The 25,135-nt window shown below is 45.5% G+C and overlaps 1 protein-coding gene across 5 annotated transcripts in view; it reads left to right on the top strand.

The window, feature by feature from the left end:
* Positions 1-25,135, top strand: part of RALGAPA2 (Ral GTPase activating protein catalytic subunit alpha 2) — a 1,651,508-nt gene that overhangs the window by 1,161,350 nt on the left and 465,023 nt on the right. For all 5 annotated transcript variants that reach the window (XM_069234346.1, XM_069234347.1, XM_069234343.1 and 2 more), the window contains one exon: positions 6,112-6,267. In XM_069234346.1, coding sequence (XP_069090447.1) covers positions 6,112-6,267 — 156 coding nt within the window. The remainder of the gene's footprint in view (positions 1-6,111; positions 6,268-25,135) is intronic.

Here is a 25,135-nt window from a genome sequence, read left to right as displayed (position 1 = left end):
CTGAGGTGGCGTAAGGTCTCTTTCAGCAGTGGGGGGAGCTTTGGTTAGATCTTTTGGCCTCCGTAGAGATTGCGCAAGCTGCAGTATTTCGCGTTGGAGTTTCCAAGATGGCAATCGCTGAGATGCATTTCATTTCAAGTGGAACTCAGGCCTCCGGTACGCCTTTCTGCCCGCACCACTTCTGCCCAGAGTTCTCAAGAAGATGAGGAACAACCAGGCCCAAGTAATCATTTTGGCTCCAGGCTGAGCACAAACAGTCTGCTATTCCGAGCTATTGAGCATGGTCATCGATCCTCTGATCAGTCAGCCCCTTCGGGAGAATCTTCTATTGCTGCAGCAGGGGAGGGATCTCCAACCGAGCCTGTCCAGTATCTGCCTCCCTGCGTGGAGATTGAGCCACAACAGTTGACAGCTTTTTACCTTCCATCCAATCTCTTGGCAGCCAGGCATCTCCACCAAAGCGGTATACGCCTGTTGTTGGAAGAAATTTGTGGCATGGTACACAGACAGGTCTGTAGACCCCTTTCTGCTCCTCTCTCTGAGGTCCTATTGTTTATCCTTTCTCAGGCACAGCAGGGCTCTGCTATGGGCACTCTTGAAGGTTGTTTGTCTGCTATTTCTGAGTTTTTGAGGTTGCCTGGTCAACCTTCTTTAAGTCTCCTATTGTACATAGGTTGCTCAAAGGCCTTACTCATATATTTCCTTCATCCCCATTCATTATGCTTCAAAGGGATTTGAATTTGGTGCTTACTTTCCTGATGTGTGCTCCTTTGGAGCTACTTCACAATTGTCCTCTCAAGCTTCTCACCTTGAAAACAGCCTTCCTTGTGGCTATTACCTCTGCCTGCAGGTTGAGTGAGCATTGTCATTTAAGCTGCTCTACCTCTACCTTGACAAAGTGGTGTTTTGCGCTAGGGCTTCCTTTTTGCCAAAAACAGTTATGCCCTTCCATGTAAGCCAATCCATCACCTTGCCTAATTTTTCGCGACCTCCACATCCTTCTAAGGAAGAGGAAAGACCCCACCACTTGCACCAAAAAAAAGGTTTACTGTTCTACGTTGATAGTACAAGAGAGTTCTGTGTGGATGATCAACTTTTTTCGGTTATGTGGGTGTGAAGAAATGTTGGGCAGTGCAGAAGCGGACCATCTGCATATGGGTCGTACTCTGTATTAAGATCTCCCACTCACTGGCAAAGAAGCAGCTCCCTGATGGTGTGCATGCTCATTCTACTAGAGCTTAAGCTGCAACCACTGTGGTAAGACGCGGAGTTCCAGGTGGCAAAGTGGGCATCTCTGCACATGTTTACCAAACTCTACTGCCTAGACAAGCAGGTCGTAGGGGCAGACACTTTGCCCTTTTGATCCTGCAGGACTTTTTAGTATGATCTTAGTTTGCAGACCCACCTCCAGGGATGGTATTGCTTGGGTATCTATTCTAGAATAAGGAACATGCAACTATATGTCTCTATCAGATGGACAGGTTGCTTACCTTAGGTAACCCCTTATATGGTAGAGACAACATCTCATTGCAGATTCCTTATGGACCCACCCATTCTCTCTGTGAACTGATTTCGAGGGACAGGGACTCCCCTTTCAGGGCCTTAGTTCTGAGGAACCAGTGGTCAGTGTTCTTCATGGCTCTGCGCTTCTGGCGTGGGAAGTTGTGAAAAGAAACTGACAGCGTGCCGGGGTGGCACCTATATAGAACCTGCAATGTCATATCTGGCTTGGACAACAACAGATGCAGAGCCGATCAATGGCGCCTAAAGGCGCACAGGGGTAGTGCTCAAGAAAACTCTCCAGATCCAGACTGATGCCTGGGGGAAATTGTAAGTTAAGGAATCTTACTAGATATAACTAGATAACTAGATATTGTCTCTACCAAATAAGGTGTTACCGATGGTAAGTAACGCGTCCCTCTGATCCCATCTCACCAACTCATATTAAGCAGACCTGTAATAGAAATTGCAGTATGGTGCAATTTTTCTCAAGCAATAAAAATCAGCATAGTATACCGCATTATTCTTAAGCTAAAGTACCCCTAGAAGTAATAGTGTTGGCCTCTAGGCCTGATGACTGCCTTTGTTTTTCTCATCTTCTGTAAGACTTTGCTTGTGAGCCTTCAGGAAACGTCAACCTCTGAAACTGTGCTGTTTGCTTGTCACTCCAGTGGTTCCACAAGATCTGAGGTGATTGGTCAAGGCCAGAAACCTTTGAGTTTTGATGCTCCAAGTACAGACTGTTAAAAATCTCCAGAAGGATGGGAACTTATCTCTGTGACCATTCATTGACTCTGCTTTGATATACTAAAAAATATAGTTTCTGTTACTAGGAGTGCTTCAACTAAGGGCAGGGTCTCTCGTTCTAAGGATGTTCCTCATGCAGATAAATTACAAGTGTTTCTGGTCCCTAAAAACCAGTACTCCTCATATACACAATATCCTAGCAAGGAGTTTTATAAAACAATTTTTTTTTTAAACATCCGAGAAACTTATCCTGAAGGCATTGTGGTAATGTATAACACCTAGCTGATCGGAATTTTTAAGGTTATGCATTGACTTATCTGCAGACACTTTCTACATGTGGGTGCTGCATCGTGAGATGGTGGAGCAGATGGTTCCCTGTGGTGATGGTGAATCTGCTCATATCACATAGGGCCAGGTGTCCCTCATTCTACTCCGCGGACCTCCCCTGGAAGGTATCATAGAATTCTGTGGTGGTTAGCAGAGGTGTTGTTCTGACATGCCCTTAACCTTCAGTGCTTCTCTTTCTGACTGTATTTAGGAGGCTGATGTTTTTGCAGTATACTATTATTCTTGGCGAACTTAACTGGCAGAGAATTATCTGTGGGTCTAACCTCCTATTTCTGAGCCTGGTTTGGGATTGGAGGTGACCTTGTTGCCTCAACTTGTTCTTGTGTTAAGGATCTTTGCTGTTCCAACCTCCCCTGGGCTGTGCAGTGCTGTGTCCCTGTTTCCTGATAGTATGAGAGACAAATATAGTGATCTTTCAAAGGAATGTCTTGATGGTTGATTATTTTTCTTACCTAGCGATGATACACCAAAGAGGGATTGAAACTAGGGATATAGTGTGATGATAACATATTGGATTCTTTTATCTATTCCATCTGGGAAGATCTTGAATTCATCCTGTCTGTGAACAACGTGATTGTTCCGATTTCTACGGCCTTGATTAACCCACAATTCTGTCCATTTTGTCTGTTATGTGAAATATTGCTTGTTTTTTTTGTATTTACATATTTATTTATAAAATGTTTAATACCGTCCCATGTCTATTGAAGCATAATACCAGCTTAGTGTCCTAGCTCCATATCCACTTAATCATTCCATAGCTGCCACTACATATCACTTTTAATATTTATTACAAAAATCTCTATTTGTCAGTGCTTGTACCTACACCGACTAGTGCTGTTACCAGATATTGAAATGTACCTCCGGTTAATCTGGCACAGGTAAAATATTACTACCAAAACTCATTGATTCAGATATAAAAATGTTAAGGACTTTCTCAAAAATTTGAGACCAGTGTTTATAAATATTAGGGAATAATTGACATGACATGAATCAGTGGTCACACTTTCTAACTTTAATTGCATTGTTTTCATCACATTTGCATGTTTTTTATGAAACTCGTTTTAAGTATCCCATCTGTAATATGATAAACCACAATTTTAAATAAGTAGCCTGAATACTTTATGTATAGTATTCAGAACATTTCTCCTATGATTTTTATTAATATTATGGCGTAAATGCAGGTTCAAGGTGGCCCTTTCTGGTGTCTGCATTCTTCATAAGTTAGGAATTGATTGAGTATAGCATCCACAAACCAACATGTTTTCTTTATGTAAAACATTACCTGTTAGTTTCCCAATCTATCATGACTGGCCAGTTTCCTTAATGTTGCTTTCTGTTTCCTGCTTCTTCTTCAAACTTACTACTTCATTCTCTATATAAAAAGCGCTAGAATAGTCAGTACATTTGTGTTGCAGATTTTCCAGTAATTGTTTGCCTGCGGGTTCTTTGGCCCTAGTGACTGGTTTTTGACCATGGTTTTTCTTTAGAGACCTTCTTCCATGAAATTCTGCTTGGTTTGGATCCAGCCATCTACTGCACCGGTCTGGGATTTGTGAACACCAGGTTCCTCTGCGGTTCTTTTCCTAGGATACTCTAGTCTGCCTGAAGGGCTTCTTTATGCCGCTTGACTTTTGCCTACATGTAGTGATCCTTTAACTTGAAACCTCTTGCTGCTATGTGATATTCCGTAGTGTTAAACACCACAGTACCTAAACTGGGTAGTCTTGTATGTAGTCTTGAGGTAGTCTCGCGTTTTACTGGCAGCGCTGGTGAGAGAAGAAAGTACCAGTGTTGCGAGCAGCTCTTGACACTTGTTTCTTGACCTTTGATGTGGTTCTTTTTTCACTTTTTATCTGAGTTCCTTTTGCACAGAGCACATTATGCCCAAATTCACCACCATTATTCAATTGTTCTCAGCTTGAGCTGAAACTTGATAGATAGTGGACTTAGGAATGAAGATCTTGATCATTTCTAACAATTCTAATAGATAGCTCAGTTAGTGTTCTAACATTTCAATGCCCACTGTATTTTCTGTCTCTTTTATGATCACTTATTTGTACATGTACTGGCTTTAGATATGAAAAATGAGTAAGGCATTGAAGGGACATAATACAGGTGAATCTGTTGACTTGTAGAAGGGGCACACTTAGTTGGTGTGTCTTGCAGTATACTATTAAAGAGCTCTTTTGATGCTTCCAGAAACTTTGGCTTGTGGACTACGGAACTGCTCAGGGTAATGTTAGTTACAATGGAGGCCTTGGTAATATTGTTAATAAATTATGGCATTCATGCCAAACATGTTCGCCCTACCAGCATGTACTGCTGATAAACAATGATCTTAAAAGATTGGGATGATAATAGGTTGCTACATTTAATGTCTCAGTAGGGATTTCCATACATGGCTGTTTTTCTTGTACTTGAATGATCCATGACCTGCAACTAGTGGAGACTGTTTAGCATGATCCTCAAATTAATCCAGTTAAGGGTTGTGGTGATGCTGGAATACCGGAAATATTGTTGGATTGGGTTTAATGGTGGCTCCCTTTTAACATTTTGAGAAAGGGTCTGTTTTATTTACTATATAATAATTGTTTTATATCATAACCTTTTGTAAATGTCTATATGCATAAGTAATCCACTTTTCTCCCTTGCGCTTTTTGAAGTCTTAGTAAAACAAGTTAATGCACCTTTGGCCATGATGCACATTAATTAAATCCTGTTGTATACCATTAATCCATATAAGGGTGCCAAGCATTAATCAGTAAGCTTTCAACAGTCTACAAATTAAGACAGCCTCTATGAATTACACAAAAATAACCTATTGCAGGGTAAAGGTGTTAATCGTTCCTTTATACACTCAAACAGGATCAAAAAATGTATCCTCTGGCCATGTGTGGTAGTGTTTGTTGTAATTCCCATAGATATATTGCCTGTATTTAGATTTGCAATGCCCTTCTATTGATAGGCATTGGAAACCGCTCTCTCTTTAACCGTTAACAACCTCATCATTGCTATCAGTTTGGGGCTTCTTGAAATAGTCACGCCTTGTTTTCTGAGCAAACAACAGCCCTCCCTTCACTGCGGAAGATCTTAAGGTCAGAAGGAGGACGCCTGTTGCGCATTGATACCCGGTATCTCTGGGTCTATGGGAATTTGGTCAAAAGATAAATATGATTTGTGTAACCTAGACAGGCAGCCCTTTGAGACAGCCCTGTTGCCATAAATGTAGACTGAGCAGAAATCTTCCCTGGTTCAGAGCTTATTAATTTTCCAGTTGGTCTACTCTGGTTTAGAGTGGTTTGTATCCTACAACTATGAGTACTTACATGTATCTTGTCGGGATTATGTCACAATTACATGTAATTGATTAAATGATTCAGCCTTGGATCAAAGATAACTGTATGATAACTGTACTATTGTGCCATATTTAACTTTTTGAACTGTTATGGTTTTGTTGGTATTGCGTGGTAAAATTGCACATACACAGGCTGATGTGTTTACACTTTTTCATTAAAGGTTGATCTTTCTACGCATTGTGGATTTATGGGCGGACTGCAGCGGAATGGAAGCACTGGGCAAACTGCACCTTATTATGCTACCTCTACTGTGGAAGTCATTTTCCATGTTTCCACTAGAATGTCATCAGATTCAGAAGATTCCTTGACCAAAAAGGTAAAGAAATGTTTTGTGATTCGCAGTAAACTTAGACTTTTTATCGGTGCATAGAAAATGCATGTTACTCCATTTCCTTTGCTTCGGGCAGTGGTAGGCATTGGTGTGCATTCTTGGAAGGTATACACAAAAGAGTAGTCTGTTCCCTTTCAGCTGAAGTATTTCTACATATGTAGCTGCAAACCGAGGATCAGGATCTGGTCTTGTTGAACACTTGGAAAGTATTTTTATGTAGATATATTTATTTGTGTTTATATGGAAACAGTGGTACATTAGTACAACAAAACACACGTAGAGGAGATGCCACCTGACGGCGTGTAAGGGTATTGCTCGGAAATAAAATCTCTGGATCCAGTCTGACACCTGGGAGAAATTCTAAGGTGAGGAATCTGCTACTAGAATATGTCTCTACCAGATATTTTGTTAGCAAAGGTAAGTAACTTGTTCATCAGTGATACCATAATGCAAACACTTATATGTCAATAGGCAAGAGTACTTGTTACATACTGGAAATAATGTCAATCCTTCAACATTCCTAAGTTGGTATCCCTGGCAGGCAAACAGTTGGAAAGTTATACCCTAGAACGGTTCACTGCCATGCTCAAGGCAGTTTGTGCATTGCACAAGTGCCAGTTAACAATAATAACACAATCTTTTGCCTACGTACATTAAAATGTCCTGTAACACATATAGTAAGCACTGACAAAGCCAGTAGATCTGTCTTTTTTTTAGGTGGCTTGTTTATCAAATGATTGGATGATTTTTAGTGCATTTATTTGAGCTGTCTTTGACAATAACCTCTATAAAAAAACGACTGCGGGGTTACAACAGCATGGAATATAAAACTAGGGTCCCTTTGGTAAACAGACAGCATTAGCAGAATTACGCTGTACCCTCAAAGAAGAGTGTTATGAGAATGAGTTAGAAGATTAAATTTGTGCTGTTAAAAAACCTGTGTGCGCTTACTATTTGGCCTTGTGAAAATAAAAGCTGCAAATTCAACATCATGTTGTCATGATGACAAAGTGCAACATATAAGCATGTGGGGCACTGAAGATGCCTTAGTCATAAAGACATAACAGCACATACTTCCTAAACAGAAATGCAATACGTCAAAGAGCATAAACTGGCTCTAATGTAACAAACGGACTATTTGAAACCCATCATCAAAACCTAATGGGAACACAAATGGGGACAGAATACCCATTCCCAAAATGTCATGCCCTTGATGGACAGCACATTCAAGCAATTGCAAACCATGAAAATCAAGAAGGCCAATGCCTGAAGGGGGCATTGTGCACAAAATAACGATGGACTGGGATGCGGCCCGAGTAGTTACCAGTTTCTGAGATTAATTCAAGCATTCTATTAACCAGTTTTTTTTTTTTTTTAAATGTTTGTGGCACAGTAGGGTGGGACGGGTATGCTCATACTTGGGTCCTGTGCACACTGTGTCACTGGAACCAAGCTATACCTGGCTGATGAGCCCTAACTGGGGTAAAACAGGGCCTACTTTCTTGAGGGCTAGTTCAGGAAGGATCTGGCCTGGCAGTTCAGAATGAACTTTTCCCATTGGAGCAGGGTCAAAACTGATCTTCCGATGGTTGGGTCCAAACTGAGGTTGCATGGTGTGCAAAACAACAATGGACTGGATGCAACTCTGAATTACTACTAGTGGCTGGGATTATTTCAACCAATCCATACATCAGTTTTTGCATACTTTAGTGTGTTGCCTAGTGTGTTACCGGCATGCTCAGAGATTTTGGTCCCATGCACACTGTGTCACTGTATCATAGCTATACCTGGCTGATGAGGCCTAGTAGGGCAAATTGAGTCTTAGATTACTTTTGTTCTGGTTCAGAGTGTACCTGGCCTGACAGTTCGGGCTGAACTGTTCCCATTGCAGCAGGGTCAAGACTGATCTGCCGATGGCTGGGTCCAAACTGAGGTGGCATGCGGTGTACAAAATAACGATAGACGGGTATGCTGCCAAGAGTAACTACCAGTAGCTGAGGTTAATTCAAGCATTGCATCCATCAGTTTGTTGTTTACTTTATTATAAACATGAGGCTATGCTAGATGGTTGCAACTCATGCATGTATTGCCAGCACCAAATTGATGGAGGGTTGCCCTGTCCTGTTCTCCTTTAAGGGGATTGTGGTGAAATGTAAAATGTACTGAAAATTATATACAGTTGTATTAAGACAGGAGGTGTTTAATTGCTTTCTTTAGTTGCACCTGTCCTTCACAAGGATAAAAACAGGAAAAAGAGTAGGGTATCGGGCAACTTCTAGAGTTCCTTCTTCACCACCTTGTATTGGTCAACTTGATTCAGGCCCTCGGTATGTATTTGATGTATCAACGGGCTTTCTTCAGAATCACGGGACCCTCCCTTTCTTCCCAATGTGCTTTCTACAGCTTGTGATAGAAATGTGGTGTATCCTATTTGTAGCCAATGATCATCCTCTGTTGGTAGCCTTACGTAATCTTTAGTCTTACTACTGATGACAGAGGGTAGAGCCTCTGGGCCTGCCTAATCATATCTAGCAGGCCCTTTGTATGCATTTGCTAGGTTAGTTAACCTTCAGAGTTCCTCTAACTTTCTGGTTTACCACTTGATGATGCTGTAAGTCTTGGGTGTGGGAGTCTCACTCTTTTAAGCCTTCAGTGTTACGCAGACCTAAAATATTTTAGGGAATGAAGATGATTTTGTCCCTTACAGTGCAAGCTGATGATCAGGGTGATATTTGTCATATCTCATAATAGTGCCTCCACTCTGCCACAACTTGTAAGACCCAGGAAGAATGAACAGACAAACTATGCAACAAAAGATAAATACCAAAAGTCCCCAGGCACCACTGTTTAGCGTGAATAGCATTTTGGACCTGCATTACTATATACACATTAATAAACATCTAATCTAATTAGAGACTACATAACTCTTTAATAAGTATATAACTCTTTGTTGAATATCTTATTGACAATGTCTCCCCAGTCTGTTTATAGTTAAACCTCAGGAGTTTACTAATACTAGTATTTGTCATGATAGTACTGTTTAACATCTCCAAGATTACTAACATAAGTACCTATGAGTCCTTACTTGCTAATTGTGTGGTAGCAGCCGATTCTTCATTGAATGTGTATATCTTTTCTGCCACACAATTGAAAGACATATTTTTAATAAAATGACTTCTCCTATTGGTTTTGTTAGTACTGCTCCTTATGATAATTTACCATGGACAGATAACTTTTTAATAAACGTCAGCATATGTTTACATTGTAAAGTCGTGTCTTGGTGCTCAGAGAACAGTCCAAGCTCATGCTTGAACCAGATATAATATTGAAGGCTTATTGATAAGTATTGTGGGAAAGTATCCCCTTTTTGGCATGGTTTTCCCCACTTTTTGCCTGATGTCAGCATGTTTTGACTGTGTTCACTGGGATCCTGCCAACCAGGACCCCAGTGACTGCTCTCTCCCTCTAAATGTGGTTGCTGGGACTTCACAAACCCCACATTTTGCATACTGGTAGCCCCATATAAGTCCCTAGTATATGGTACCAAGCTACCCAGAGCATTGGGGCACCAGGGGTTCCCCATGGGCTGCAGCATGTATTATGCCACCCATGGGAGTCCATGTAAGATGTATCTGCAGGCCTGCCATTGAAGCCTGCATGAAAAGGTACATGCACCCTTTCAGTGCAGGTCACTGCACCAGGTCACTGTAAGTTACCCCTATGGTAGGCCCTCCTAGCCCAGAGGGCAGGGTGCCGGTACCTGTGTGTGAGGGCACCTCTGCATGAGCATAGGTGCCCCCAGGAACTCCAGCTCGATTTTCCTGGACTTTGTGAGTGCAGGGAAGCCATTTTTCCCGTGTACTGGACAGAAGTCACTACCTATGCCCAGCTACATAATGGTAACTCAAAAACTGGGCATGTTTGGTACCAAACATGTCGGAATCCTACCCCAATACTGTTGGCAGTATTGGTTGTATGATTTCATGCATTCTGGGGGCTCCTTAGAGGACCCTCAGCTTTGCTCCTACTAGTTTGCAGGGTTTTCCTGGGCAGCCTAGGCTGCTGCTATCTTACGGACAGGTTTCTGCCCTCCTGCTGCTTGTCCAGCTCAAGCCCAGGAAGGCAGAACAAAGGATTTCCTTTGTGAGAGGAAGGCAACACTCTCCCTTTGGAAATAGGTGTTACATGGCTTGGGAGGGGTAGCCTCTTCAAGCCACTGGTATGCTTTGAAGGGCACATTTGGTGCCCTCCTTGCATAAACTAGTCTGCACCGGTCCAGGGACCTCCAGTCCCTGCTCTGGCACGAAACTGGACAATGGAAAGGGGAGTATCCCTCCCCTGTCTATCACCACCCCAGCGGTGGTGCCCAGGTCTCCTCGAGGTGGCCACTTGATTCTGCCATCTTGAGTCCAAGGTGGGCAGAGGCCTCTGGGAGCATCTGAGTTATAATGTTAGGCAGGTGACGTCACAGCACCCTCCTGATAGGTGGTCACCTTGCTACGTGACCAATCCCCCTTCCAGGGCTAATTAGAGTCCCCTTCTTGGGTGGGTCCTCAGATTCAACGTGCAAGATTCCAGCAGGACTCCTCTACATCGTTTACTTCGACTTCTGGCCATTGGAACAGCAACTGGACTTTACAGGAACCTACAACCTGCAGCTACAGCGATGACTGCTCTGCAACATTGTTTCTCTGGCTCCTTCCAGCAATTGCAACATTTCCCCGGCTATGTGTCCTCTGAGGGTGGCAAGTCTTCCGTCTGCACCAAGAAGCAAGAAGGAATCTCCTTTGAGTGAAGGAGTCACTCCTCTGCATCTGCAGGCACCAACTGCAACGACGACCGACTGTGTGGATCTCCTCTCCTCCAGATCTGCGTGGATCCTGTATCACGGGTGGTGGTCTGGAGTGGTCCCCTAGGTCCTCTTTGCAAGCTTTCCAACTTAGGAGACGGTAAGCCCTTGCCTTTCCATGCAGGACAATGGCCTCTTGAACCGCGTCTCTTGCAGCTACCAAGGATTGTTGACATCCTCCTCCAAGGGATCTTCAGGCTTCGTATAGCCCCAGCCCCTGCACTCTTCCCTGCGACGCACATCTCTCTGCGTGCTTCTGTGACGTGGGACTCCTTCCAAGGTGTGATGCATTGGCCTCACCTCAAGTTCTGTGCTTGCTGCCTGTGGGTCGCCTGCGGAGGCTGCCTCCTCTTCCTGTGACTCGACTCACAGCTGAGGGTCAACCGGGACTTCCCTCTGTGGGCTGAGTCCTCCTAGACCTTGCTTGTCCTCGGCAGCTCTGCATCTCTTCTCCACCGACATTTGCCTTCGCCAAGGCTTGTTGGTGGTTTTTCCACACCACTAACTAACTGCAATCCTTCTTCCAGCGTGGGACGTCGACTACATCACTTCAGGAACTCTTCAGCTGCTCCAGTGCTGCACTGCTGACTGTCTTCAACCTGGTCCTAAATCCTGCCACCACCGGACACTCCAACGTGAACTAGACTTGGGCGGTGATTCTAACCGCGGCGGGCGGCGGTCGCCGCCCGCCATGCGGTTACCGTCAAATGACCGCACCGCGGTCACAAGACCGCGGCGGCCATTCTGGCTTTCCCGCTGTGCTGGCGGGCGACCGCCAAAAGGCCGCCCACCAGCACAGCGGGAAAGACCCAGCAACGATGAAGCCGGCTCCGAATGGAGCCGGCGGAGTTGCTGGAGTGCGACGGGTGCAGTAGCACCCGTCGCGAATTTCAGTGTCTGCTAGGCAGACACTGAAATTCTTTTTGGGGCCCTCTTACGGGGGCCCCTGCAGTGCCCATGCCATTGGCATGGGCACTGCAGGGGCCCCCAGGGGCCCCGCGGCACCCCCTACCGCCATCCTGTTCCTGGCGGGAGACCCACCAGGAACAGGATGGCGGTAGGGGGTGTCAGAATCCCCATGGCGGCGGAGCGCGCTCCGCCGCCATGGAGGATTCTCAAGGGCAGCGGAAAGGGCCGCGGCTGAACCGCCGCGGTCAGAATGCCCAGCGGTGCACCGCCAGCCTGCTGGCGGTGCTACCGCGGTCATTCGCCCTGGCGGTTTTTACCGCCAGGGTTAGAATGACCACCTTGATCCCTTTCTTTTCCAGGTCTTCCTCTTCCAGGATCCACCTTTGGTTTTTTGCAGTCTTGTCGGAGTCTTGCATTATCTCCTTCTGAAGTCATTTTGGTGGGTTTGGGGAGAACCAGGTACTTACCTCTCTTCTGGTTGCTTGGGGCGACTCGGGTACTTAGTTTCTCCAGTTCCCCTCTACCGATTCCACTTCCTTGGGTAGGGGGCGACTTTCACATTCCACTTTCTTAGTATATGGTTTACTCCCCCACAAGGTCTTCAATATTTTCTTTAGCTTTCACTGTTTTCTATTGCATTTTATGCTAATTCCTGACTGCTAATGTACATATAATAAATAGTGTGTTTACTTACCTCCAGTTGGGGTATTGCCTATAAAGTACCTTTATTTTTGTAACATTGCATGGTTTTTTCATGTGTGTAAGTGCTGTGTGACTGTAGTGGTATTGCATAAACTTTGCATGCCTCCTAGATAAGTCTTGGCTGCTCATCCACAGCTACCTAGACAGTCCTAGATACTGCAGACACCTCACTAATAGGGGATACCTGAACCTGGTATAAGGTGATAACACCATAGGTGCTCACCACACACCAGGCCAGCTTCCTGCAAGTATGATGATTTCTTAATAGGAGTCGCTAACTGTAACAATATTGCAGAAGCCTGGCAACTTTTAAGGAAAGATTTTTAACCATTTTAGATCATGGGTTACTAGCCACGGCCAGTAAATATCCTCATCAGAAAAACCATTAATCACTGGTTTTCCAGTTCCATGAAGGAAGCACGAGTTTAGGTTAGGCAAGCTGAAAGAAAGTGGAGAAAGTCTTATAATGATTGTGATGCAATTATTTATAGACGTCAACTAAAGAGCTATAAAAAATAATAGTTTCTAACTAGGTCCACTTTCTGGTGCCATCTGATTGTGGGATCTCCAAATATAATTAAGGAATTTTTCCATACCAACCTAGCTGCATCCGTGGCTCATTTCAGTCTTCTCATGAATATTTCAGATCTGTTGCCAATGACTTATTAAATAAAATCAGTTATCTCTGTGATCACATCAAGTTAAATAGGGAGATGTTACATACTACTAGTTATGAAAGCCATGTTGCTGTTTCGAGGACATGCTGGGCTTCTTTTTCGCACGATGAGGAGGAAGAGATCTGGTTTATCCTAAAAAACATAAAATCTGTTTCTCTGGATGATGTATACCCTGTCTCAATTCTACAGAAGGGGCCAACAGTTTTTGTTCCTTTCATGACAGAATTGATTAACTTATCACTAGCGGCAGGTGTATTTCTAAATGATTGAAAAAGAGGGGTTATCAGACCACACCTAAAAAAAAATGTGGCTAGTAGCAATTTAAGTAATTATAGACCCATTACATTCCTTCAGGTCATGGGAACAGTTGCAGCAAGGATTGTTGTTAAGTTGTTGGTAAATCTATTGGAAGAATAGAATTTCCTCAACGATTGGAAGATTTGCTTTCAACCTGTTAGCTTTGACCTCGATGTTAAGAGAACTATGTCATTTTGTTGACCTGGGTGATACGGCTGCAGTTGTCCTCCAAGGCCTGTACATAGCGTTTGATACAGTTAATCGTCGCATCCTGGCCAGGCTTCTTGCGGAACGTGATCTGGATGGCACATTGCTACTGTGCTTTTCCTCTTTCTTAATGGATTGGTCCCAAACATTGATGCTTCCACCTTTTCCCTCAACTTCACAGGAAATTCCCTGCGGAGTGCCACGGGGTTCATCTTATTCATAAGCACTGTTGGATATCTATGTGAGGCCCTTATACAGCCTGGACTAGATATTTTGGGTGTACTGTAATATGCTGATGATACACGGTTTATTATAAGGTTAAATCAACATGCTCCAGGATCAGCACTAAACTTTACATCTTGTTTTACAGCATTACAGTCATGGATGTCCGCCTTCTGCTTAAAAATAATAAGAAAGAACTGCTGCTGGTAGGCAACCATATGGCCAGATGTGATAACTCTGTGTGCCCCAGTTCGCTGGAACAGACTTCTTCACCCTCTCGGAAAGTTAAATTGCTAGGTTTTATTTTGATGGACATCTCTCCTTGAACCTTTAAATAAAATCAGTCTTCTCACCGTGCGTCTTTCAACTTAAAACAATTAAGAAAGTCCTTCATTTTTCTTCCTTACTCCCTGCATGCCCAGATAGTTTTGGCTATTGTTTTATGTAGACTGGACTGTATAATCAATGTTATCAACATATGAAACACTGAGTATTCCGATCTATCCTAGGTCTAACTCACATTTTAGAATAAACTTTTTCACATTATGCATTTCTTCAGCATAAAACTAGCTTTACTTTTCAGAAAAGATGACTATACCGCAACTTAGAGCCTAGTTTGTACAAATGTATGTGCAAGGGCCCAAGGTTTCCCACTAAATCTGGCACCACCCACAGCTCCCTCATCTGCTGCCAAATGTCAGTGTCATCATTACTCTAATGATCACAGTTGATTAAGAGTAACATTTTGGACTTTTCCAGGCCACCCCAACCAGTAGGAATGGCCTGGAGGTGCTAGTTGTATTATTGTATTTTAGTGTATTAAGTTAGTAAACACTACTAACATTCTGTGCTCAAAAGAGCATCACCATGCGATGTAGTCTCCTAAATAGGTACCAGTGTTCCATTTCACCCCTTAAATCAAAGTAATGTAACACATCCCCTGTCGGGTTTTTAAAGTAATTTGTGAAACTTTGATTCTTTTGACAACGGTAGGGAATATGATGGTGCCTACTCGAGTGCTTGCACAGGAGTACTGCTGCAGCAACGATAATTCTGGTATACCTGTTGGTGTCCTGATGTTACTTATTCTGTTCCACCTTAAGAGTTGCAGTTCTCAGGGTTGGTTTCCTGTTTATCTGTACGATAGATAGCTGTGTGAGTGCTGTTGTGCAGAATATTCCACTGTCCGATATTGCAGACGAGTCTTTAATGAATTAATTGGCATGTTTAGAGCTGCTGCCCGGTGGAAGTGAACACTGGCATTTTGGGTGGATAACATTCTATTTATTTTAGAACTGTTACCACATGCATACTGATAAACTTTCAGTTCCATTGGAAACTACTTAACTTTTCAATAGATATATGACTCAGTGTTTTACAGCACTCTATTTCTTTTCGTTAAGACTATACATGCAAACAGAAAAATTATTAAAGCATAAAGAAAAACGGCACTAGAAGTGTAGTCCCTTATTATCCTATGACATGCAAAGTTTAAACTAATTAAAGCAAATTCGTGTATCAGTCTCTACCGAGTAACTTTGCTAGTCCCTCCAGACTTTCTGATGCTTCTTTGAATACCCTTTTGATTTGTACACAAACCTTTCTGCCGTGACACAGTAGTCCATCCTGCGGAACCAGTCCGCTATCGACAGTGCTGTTTCCGACCTCCAGTGGCGTGCAGTGCTTCTTTTGGCTATAAGAAATTCCATAGCTACCAGCTGCCTGGTAGATCACCTTGCTCCCCAATCATCCATCAATCCCAGTAATACTGTCTTTGGCTCTGTTAACACTGGTCTTGTAGTAGTAGTAGTAATGAGGATGTTATATTTGATTTGAATACCTTTGTATCATAGAGCGTGCCCAAATCATATGGTAGAATGTGGCTAATTCTACCCTGCATCTCAAAAATTCTTGTCCCATGTTACTTAATCTGGTATGGCTGCAGTACACACAGTGAAGGTATTTGAGTTTGATTGGTGTCAGTCTAATGGAAACTACCAATACCTAGTGGCCATCATTGCTTCTACCAATGCTCGTCTTCTACAAGGCCCACATGCCTCCCACCTCTCCTTCAGTGATTGCACAGGCCTGGGGTGTTATTTACCAAAGTGTGGGAGATATTTGAAATCCCTTTCCCTCCCAGATCCCCTACTGAAACTTGGGTCTCCACCAGATTAGAGTCTTGGAGTGCACATACCTCTTCCAGATTTGTCTCAAGGGCGTGCCTAGGCTGTAGGTAGCAGTAAAATTGCAACTTGTGCATATCATATGTGGTGGTGTAATGTGTAAATGCACATACAGAGCTGCCCTCCAGTATGTCGCCGAACTTTGATATCCCACAATCAAAAACCCTCCAACTTCACTGTATGTTTCTACCAGTCATTCGACAATGGGGTCTCCACTGTCAGTACCCTATCCCGTTTGATTCATTTCAGAGCATGACACCAATATGCCAGAGACATCTGGGTTGCAGGAGGGGGAGTCACATGCTTGCAATGGCCATCCAGTAAGTTAAGTGAACTGTGTTGCTCAATAGAGCGCATTTCTATGGCTATTGCCAAATAATGCATGTCCGCATGTATCCAGTTGTTAATTATTACAGTATGACTGGCCCAATAATACATCTTGACATCTGCGACTCCTGGACTGCTGTTGTGTGGGTTCAGTATGCACTTTTGATAGGCGATTCTTGGTTGGATCCCGGCTCACGGAAATATGTGATCACTGAGTGTAGTGATTGGAAAAACCTTTGAAGAATTTTATATGGAAAGTTCTGTAACTCATAGATCAGATGTGAACGAGAAATTTTAAGTAGGGCTCCCCTGCTCCCCATAGTGAGCGTAAGAGGCTTCCCAGTGATCGTATCCGGATTTGTCTGGGTATTCGTATAACTGTGGTGTATGTCTAGTTAAGAGCGGCAGACTGTAACCTCAAGAAGTTGGCATGATAACAGCCAGACAAAATACATAGAAGCCACAGTTAAAAGCCTTTTTAAGGCTCACCCCCTTAACTATGTTTTATGTTGAGTGGCACCTCTCTCAATCTTATTCTTAATGAGGATCCTGGTTCCTCCAATCACAAATGTGTTTCACTGAAACAATACTTAGTTCTTCCGTAGAATTGCTGCTGTGTTACAGGGGATCCTCTGGTAACTAGTATTTTAGATGAACTACCAGAACTCCACAGGTAGAACCGCACTAAGGAAACACAGCCATTGCCTTGTGTGCCTGAGGATATTAGAGGATGGTCATGTGAGACGTAAAGCTAGTGACGGATAAACGTGCGGGAAACAAAACATGGAGAAATCCAGAAGCCACCAGTTGTCACACCCAGTACAAGAAGCCACAAACATCACTGGGGAAAAAGAGTTATTTCAAGTGGATTAGTCAGTATCACCAGAATTTATTCTGTGAAATCCAGATAGAATATTGAAGATTATGTAAAGGCAGCACACTGTGCAATCTATTTTCAGCTGTGACTTTGCTTGCCATACACAGAACGCACTAATGATGTGATTAAAATATATGACTCTAATTAGGGAAAGCAGAGGCACTTCCTAATTTAATATTTTAAAGCTTAATATCTCGGAAAGAGATCACCTTACCCCATATGTATGTCATACATGTTCAAACTGCGTTTTCGAAGGATTCGGGTTGTCTGAGCCTCAGCCATATTGTGGAGAGAGCAAGCCCTCTGCTGCCTCTTAGATTACATGTAGCGCCACATGTTTGTACTGGGAAGGAGCTGTGATATATAGTTAGCACTGGAATAGCACCTATATAGCCAAGAAATAGCCCAAGGTAAAGCAAGCCCGACGCACGTCCTCCTACAACTATGAAAAACATATACTTCTAAGTTGTCTATCTATGGGAACAACCTGAACCGTTCACTTGGACAGGCATTGAGACTTGTTAAGTTCCCTTCCTGCCACTGTACTGTGGTACTCACTAACTCCACGGGAGCAAGCAGTCACCCGCTCCTTACTAACATGCATTCTGCCATACCTGCTGCCTCATTAGTCAGAGCCTGCAGATAAGCGTGTTAATGCTTGTTAATCCGTTATCCTGATTGTTTACCAGTAATCCCGCGGTTGCAGGGTCCCGCTCACAGCACTACATTGATTTAGGGCTTAACTGTACTGATACTGGTAATAATTTACAGCTCTAGCTGGCACTAGTGTTCCTCACATGAGAGCAGCAGTTGGCACTCAGCGTTCACACACAGAAAAAAAACAATTCAGATGCATCCCAAACGCACTTGTTCTTTTTTGTGTATCTAAATGGCTTATTTAGCGTGTCTAAGCAGTAAGGGTGGGGCCTCGTGCAAAATAAACACAAATTAAATTAGAGTGAAGTTGGTTTCTCCAGGAACCTTTTATTTGGAAGCTCTTCTGACCACGGCATTCACGCCCTACATTGTTGCAAGTGCCTAGAGGAGAGTTATTTTGTAACGTGTGTTATGCAGACGAATCTGATTTACATTGTAGTTAAAAATATAAGACTGAATAAACAGTAACTTTATACGGGTTATCGTAAAACAGTCCCCTCTGGGGCCAGTTCACGTACATCGAGGCAGATGCATGAAACATACCATGCGGGGCATTTTAGATAGTCTGCTCCGGGGGAAAGATGCCCAGTTGTGGCAGTACCCGGTGAGCTACCTTTACCTTTCGCTGCTCGTGGAATTAGCGCCATTAGTGGTTCTCATTTTCTGTCTGAAAGTCTCCCATTTTAAGGCAGAATTCATCGAAGTCTCACCATCCTGTATCCTTTCTTTTCCTTCCAGATAAATGGCTGTGAACAGCTTTAAAAAATCTGCTTTTGGATACTCAATTGATGCAGTCGATATTCTGTTTTGACTCTGCCCAAACTTGTTTTTTAATCCCTAAGCCTGGCTGCCTCCCCGTGTTGAACTCTTGCTCCTTCGCTACAGAAATTTGTTAGCTTTTGCAAGATTTGATTTTAGCCTCTAATGTAACCGCTGTAGGGTTTGCGAAGTGGGGCCAGAGCTGGGCTATTGGATTTGCCCAATTCATTTGCCTCTAGGACTATAATTGCACTTATGTCTTGCAAGGCTTTTCTTGCCCGAGGCTGGCAGCAGCAGAAACACAAATTGGCAGCGATACAGTAAGAGTGGAAGGGAATGAAAGGCGTACATTATTAGTCTCCAGGCACCGCTGTTCTGGCAGGAAGTTTCTTGCTTAATTTACAAATAAAACTTAGACTTTGGGATGAGCGCACTGTCAGCGGAACAATGGGGATGTCAGGCCCGACTGTTGCTTAAGTAGAAGCAGCAGCCGGGCCTACTCGAGAGCAGGAATTCTTCAATCAAATAGACGACTTCTCGCTGGAGCCAGCTGGCCGTGTAATGCAATTAGCGGGAAAAGGAGGTCAGCGCATTAGGTGTGCGCCGTGGCCAGTGTCACCAGCGGCGTGCCGCCTGGCAGGCATTCCGCGCGCTGGCTGAGGGAAGAGCGCGCCTCAAGCCCGCGGTGGGGCAGGCGCGGCGCGCGCCCGGCCTCCGCGAACACAGCCTTCTTGTAGGGCCTGAGAAACGAGCCATTGTCCTGGAGCTGACAACCAGCGCATTCTGAAGCACATGCTGGAGCGGGCTTAAGGCAGGCTGGACGATTAATGGTATGGAAGTTCAAAACCAGGGTTACAAATTGAAGCGCCAGGCTCCATTTGAGCTTCAAGTGTGATCGACTGCACTCTCCCTGAGTGTTTGAAATGTGTGCTCTCGCCGTGTTGAATTTATGGATATGCGCACTGCCCGCATCTTGTAGACACCGTGACCCCTACATCTCTTCTACTTGTATGTCAGTGACCTAACTCCTCGTTAATGGATGTGGGATGAATACATTTCAATGTATGACTAGTCCTCTCTCAGACCTAGGAGTGAGTGATTCTCTTTAATGAAAACATGTGCTTCGTGCATCTAAGTCACACAGCATTAATGCTTAAAAATGTATTTCTCCAACATAATCTCTTGTACTTAATAAAAACTAGGAAACCTAACATTTTCACTCGGTTTTCTAGTATCATACCTGGGAAGTCTGATAAATGTTGATGTAGCAATTTGTTGTGCCCCAGTTCAGCGTTTGCTACCTTTGATGCCCCCTGACTTCTCTCTAATGCGCATACATTACCCAAATCCTAATTAACTGAGCATTTTCTGTAAATATTTTCAGACTAGAGTTCGGATTATATGCGGTCTGATAGGTCCAGAATATTTGAAGGATAAGAAGCTCAGTTTGTAATGGCTGGGCAAAGCATTGGGAGCAAGTATTTGTCAGCCAGATTTTGCTTGGAGCCATACAGATGTAGTCACACACAGTTCATATGTATTAGGAATCAGGAAAAGTGAAATTATCTAAATGCGAAGGTCTCTTTCTCCCTTCTGAGCCTCCATGCCACTTGATAATGCCATAGTCTTCAATCAGTACATTTGTAAAGCGCCCTACTCACCCGCGAGGGTCTCAAGGCGCTTTGAAGGTAGGGGCGGGGGAGCTGCTACTGCTCAAACAGCCAGGTCTTGAGGTTTTTCCTGAAGATCAGCAGGTCCTTGGTCTGCCGTAAGTGGATGGGGAGGGTGTTCCAGGTCTTGGTGGCGAGGTAGGAGAATGATCTGCCGCCGGTTGTTTTCCTGTGGATGTGTGGAACGGTGGCGAGGGCAAGGTCGGCAGAGCTGTCTGTTCTGGGTGTAGAAGGTGAGTCGTTCTTTGAGGTATGCTGGTTCAGCGTTGTGGAGGGCTTTGTGGGTGTGGGTGAGGAGCTTGAAGGTGATCCTCTTGTTGACGGGGAGCCAGAGTAGGTCTCTTCGGTGGGCTGTGATGTGGCTGTGGCGGGGGATGTCGAGGATGAGGCGTGCGGCGGCGTTCTGTATGCTTTGCAGTCTTTTCTGGAGATTGGCTGTGGGTCCCGCATAGGGAGCGTTGCCGTAGTCCAGTCTGCTGCTGACGAGGGCATGGGTGACTGTCCTTCTGGTTTCGGTGGGGATCCACCTGTAGATCTGCGGAGCACGCAGAGGGTGTTCAAGCAGGAGGGTGAGATGGCGTTGACTTGTTGGGTCATGGAGAGCAATGAGTCTAGGATGAACCCCAGGTTGCGTGCGTGGTTGGTTGGCGTCGGTGCGGCTCCCATTGTGGTCGGCCACCATGACTCGTCCCAGGGGGAGGGGGTGGAGCCGAGGATGAGGACTTCCATCTTGTCCGAGTTCAGTTTTAGGCGACTGTTATCCATCCAGTTGGCGACGGCCTTCATTCCTTCGTGGAGATTGGTTTTGGTGGTGGCGGGGTCCTTGGTGAGGGAGAGGATTAGCTGGGTGTCGTTGGCATATAAGACGATGTTGAGGTTGTGAGATCGGACGATGTTGGCAAGCAGTGCCATGTAGATGTTGAAGAGGTTCGGGCTGAGGGAAGATCCTTAGGGTACGCCCCAGATGGTCTTGGTGGCTTCAGATCGGAAAGGAGGGAGGCGGACTCTCTGGGTTCTGCTGGTGAGGAAGGAGGTGATCCAGTCCAGGGTTTGTCGCGGATCCCTGCATGATTGAGGCATGTACATAGGGTGTGGTGGCAGACGGTGTCGAAGGGGGCCGAGAGGTCCAGGAGGATGAGGGCCGGGGTTTCGCCTTTGTGCAGCAGGGTCCTGATGTCGGTGGCGGCGATGAGGGCGGTCTTAGTGCTGTGGTTGCTGCGAAAACCTGATTGGGACGGGTCCAGAGTGTTGTTTTCCTCAAGGAAGTAGGTCAGTTGCCTGTTGACGATCTTCTTGTTGACCTACGCCAGGAACAGGAGCAGGGAGATGGGCCTGTAGTTTTTGAGGTCCTTTGGGTTCGCTTTGGATTTCTTGAGTAAGGCGTTGATCTCGGCGTGCTTCCAGCTTTCCGGGAAGGTGGCGGTCTCGAAGGAGCTGTCGATGATCATTGGGAGTTGGGGGGGCGATGATGGAGCTCGCTTTGTTGAAGATGTGCGGGCAGGGGTCGGATGGTGAGCCGGAGTGAATGGGGTTCATGACTTTGGTGGTATCATCGTCGTTGACGTTGGTCGAGGAGAGCAGGAGGTTGGTGTGGCTAGGGGGCAGTGAGTCTGAGGTGTTGGTGACTGCCGGTGGGGTCTTGGTGTTGAAGCTGTCGTGGATGTCTGCGATCTTGCGATGAAAGAAGGTGGCTAGGGAGTCGCAGAGGTCTTGCGAAGGTGGGATGTAGTTGGTGCTAGAGCTGAGGTTGGAGAGTTCCTTCACGATGTTGAAGAGCTCTTTGCTGTTGTGCGTGTTGTTGTCGATGCGCTCCTTAAAGGACGATCTCTTGGAGGTTTGGATGAGCTGATGGTGCCTGCGGATGGCGTTCTTGAGGGCCGTGTGGGTGACCGGTGTCTGTTCGTGACGCCACTTCTTCTCTAGTTTTCGGCACGTCTTTTTGGAGGTCTGGAGCTCGGCGGTGAACCAGGTGGCCTTTCTGACAGTGCGGTTGTAGGAGGGTTTCTTGATCGGGGCAAAAGCGTTGGTGCAGTCGACAATCCATTGCCTGAGGCTGCGGGCAGCTGTGTCTGTGGTGTCGGCAGGGGGGCTCGGGCGAGCGCAGAGATCAGCTAGTCGTTGGTGACCTTGTTCCAGCTGCAGCGGGGGATTCGTTGCGGGTGGTGGTGGGTTTCTCAAAGGGGAAGTGGACGCAGCGGTGGTCGGTCCAGTGGAGTTCGGTGGTGTGGCTGAAGGTGACGTGGCTGCTGGCGGAGAATATGGGGTCGAGCATGTGTCCGGCACAGTGGATGGGTGACAAGCTGTTTGAGTCCGAAGTTGGTAAGGTTGTCGAGCAGGGCGGTGGAGTTGCTGTCATTGGTGTTCTCGAGGTGGAAGTTCAGGTCTCAGAGGAGGATGTAGTCGGTAGAAGCAAGGGCTTGCGTGCTGACGACATCGGCGATGGAGTCACTGAACTGCGGTCGAGGTCCGGGGGGGTCTGTAGATGAGGGTTCCTCTGAGGGTGGTCTTGGGATCGATGTGGATCTGGAAGTACATGTGTTCGGCGGTGCTGAGGGTGTCTTCAGTGTTGGTCGAGATTCTGATTGTGTTCCTGTGGACAATGGCAATCCTACCTCCCGGTCTGTTGGTGCGGTCTCTGCGGGTGATGTTGTAGCCATCTGGAATGGCTATGGCGATGTCGGGTGCTAAGGATGGGTTCATCCAGGTCTCTGTCAGGAAGGCGATGTCCAGGGAGGATGAGTCGAGAAGGTCCCAGAGGTCGGTGGCGTGCTTGTGGACAGAGCGGGTGTTGAGAAGGATGCATCTGAGGTGGTGGTGTCCAGCTCTGGCGGGTGGGGCGGCGGCTCGGGGGCTGGTGAAGCTGCAGCTCTGGCAGGAGAAGGTTCCGTGGATGAGCTTCGTGGAGGCCTGGAAGCAGGTGGCTGGTCGGCTGGCGTTGAGGGTGTTGGCATCATAGTGGCGTCTGGCGACGGGGCGGTCACGGGGCCAGGGGGTCTTGCGCTGGGTGCGGTCCGGGCGCATACGGGCTTGCCTCTGGTGCGCCAGCGGTGCGGCCGCCATGAAGAAGGGGAGGTGGGAGGAAGGAGCAGCTGGGAGGCGAAGCGTGAATGGGCGAGCAGGGCAGCAGGGGATGCAGCAGAGGGAAGAGCGAAGGGGGGGCAGACGAGGTAAAGGAGACACAGAGAGAGAGAGCGTGAAAGGGCAAAAAGCAGAGAAAAAACAGTAAAGAGGCAGAAAAAGGCAATAAAAGCAGAGAAAGCAGTAGAGACGCAGAAAGGGGAAATAAAAGCAGAGAAAAACAGTAAAGAGGCAAAAAGCAGACCCAGAGGCAGACACACAATACTTACGGCTCACCACTGGCCACCAGGGATGAGGTGCAGGCTTGCGCCTGTGGGTGGAGGAGGGCCTCGAACTCGCAGCCAGGGCGGGGAAGCGGACACAGACGCAGTCAGGTGGAGCTGCGCGGCGTGGGGAGCTCTCCTGACCTCAAAATAGGTCAATGGTCTTCATTCCTAGTTGTCAGGGTGAATATCTGACCTTGAGAACAACATTTTGGGGCATCCAAAAATGAACTCTTCTGGTTTAGAATCTCATGTGCTTAATATTAAAAGAATAAGTTCCAGGGCCAAATGTTTTGCTCAAAAGCCGACAGCGGTGCCATTGAATGTCTGGGTGCCCAGTACGTAGGCTTCATAGCCATGATTCCACCTCATGCCTCTTTCATTCACCACTAAACACTCCCTACCTCTTTATCTCATTATTGTGGATTATTTTTCATCCCTTCTTGCTCTCTTTCTAATTGTTTTTCATTTTTCTCTTTCTTTTTTCCTCCTTTTGTTTTTCTTCCTCTTACTCTAGGTCAATGTCTGATGAGTAAAAATTGTTGCCAGTCCCCAAAAACGAATGCTAGTTGGTCCCACCTGCAACAACCGGCTCAAATTAAGCAATGATTATGTAGTGCAGTGGCCCCCAAATAAATGCGTTCTCTGCTCTGCAGTAGATATTAAGTACTCCAGAAAACAAATAGGCGGCTAATTGCAGATTGCAAGCAAGGATTATGATTGATTGTCCATTGCAGTTAGGTGGTTAACTAGTAAGTACCCTCTAATGGAAGAGATGGAAATTGTGATTTGCCAACTGGTAGAGAGGCAGTGTTGCAATGTGGATGCCTTGAGCCATCTTCAAGTAGTCTGCAACCGATAGAAAACGGTTACCTCTTGGTTCTTATGGATTTGTGAAGAAGACTCTCGCCCCTCCTAAATTCACTGGAAGTAAATGTACAAACATATCCCTGAGTAAGCCATCAAGTGATGCCTTATGGGTCATATGACCCCTTTGTATGTATAGGTTTTCTCAAATCTCTCTGGTGATAGTGTATAGTTGTACCACATGAGTGATATGGCTATTGATCTGCCACACGTTATAGTAAAAATACTTTTGAAAAATTATGCTTACATCTCAGAAACTACACATTTATATGTCTGAATAATTTAGACGAGAAGTGATGTAAGGTT

This window comes from Pleurodeles waltl, chromosome 5 (genome assembly GCF_031143425.1).
Source record: "Pleurodeles waltl isolate 20211129_DDA chromosome 5, aPleWal1.hap1.20221129, whole genome shotgun sequence".
Classification (NCBI taxonomy): Eukaryota; Metazoa; Chordata; class Amphibia; order Caudata; family Salamandridae; genus Pleurodeles; species Pleurodeles waltl.
This window is presented reverse-complemented; position numbering and strand designations above follow the sequence as displayed.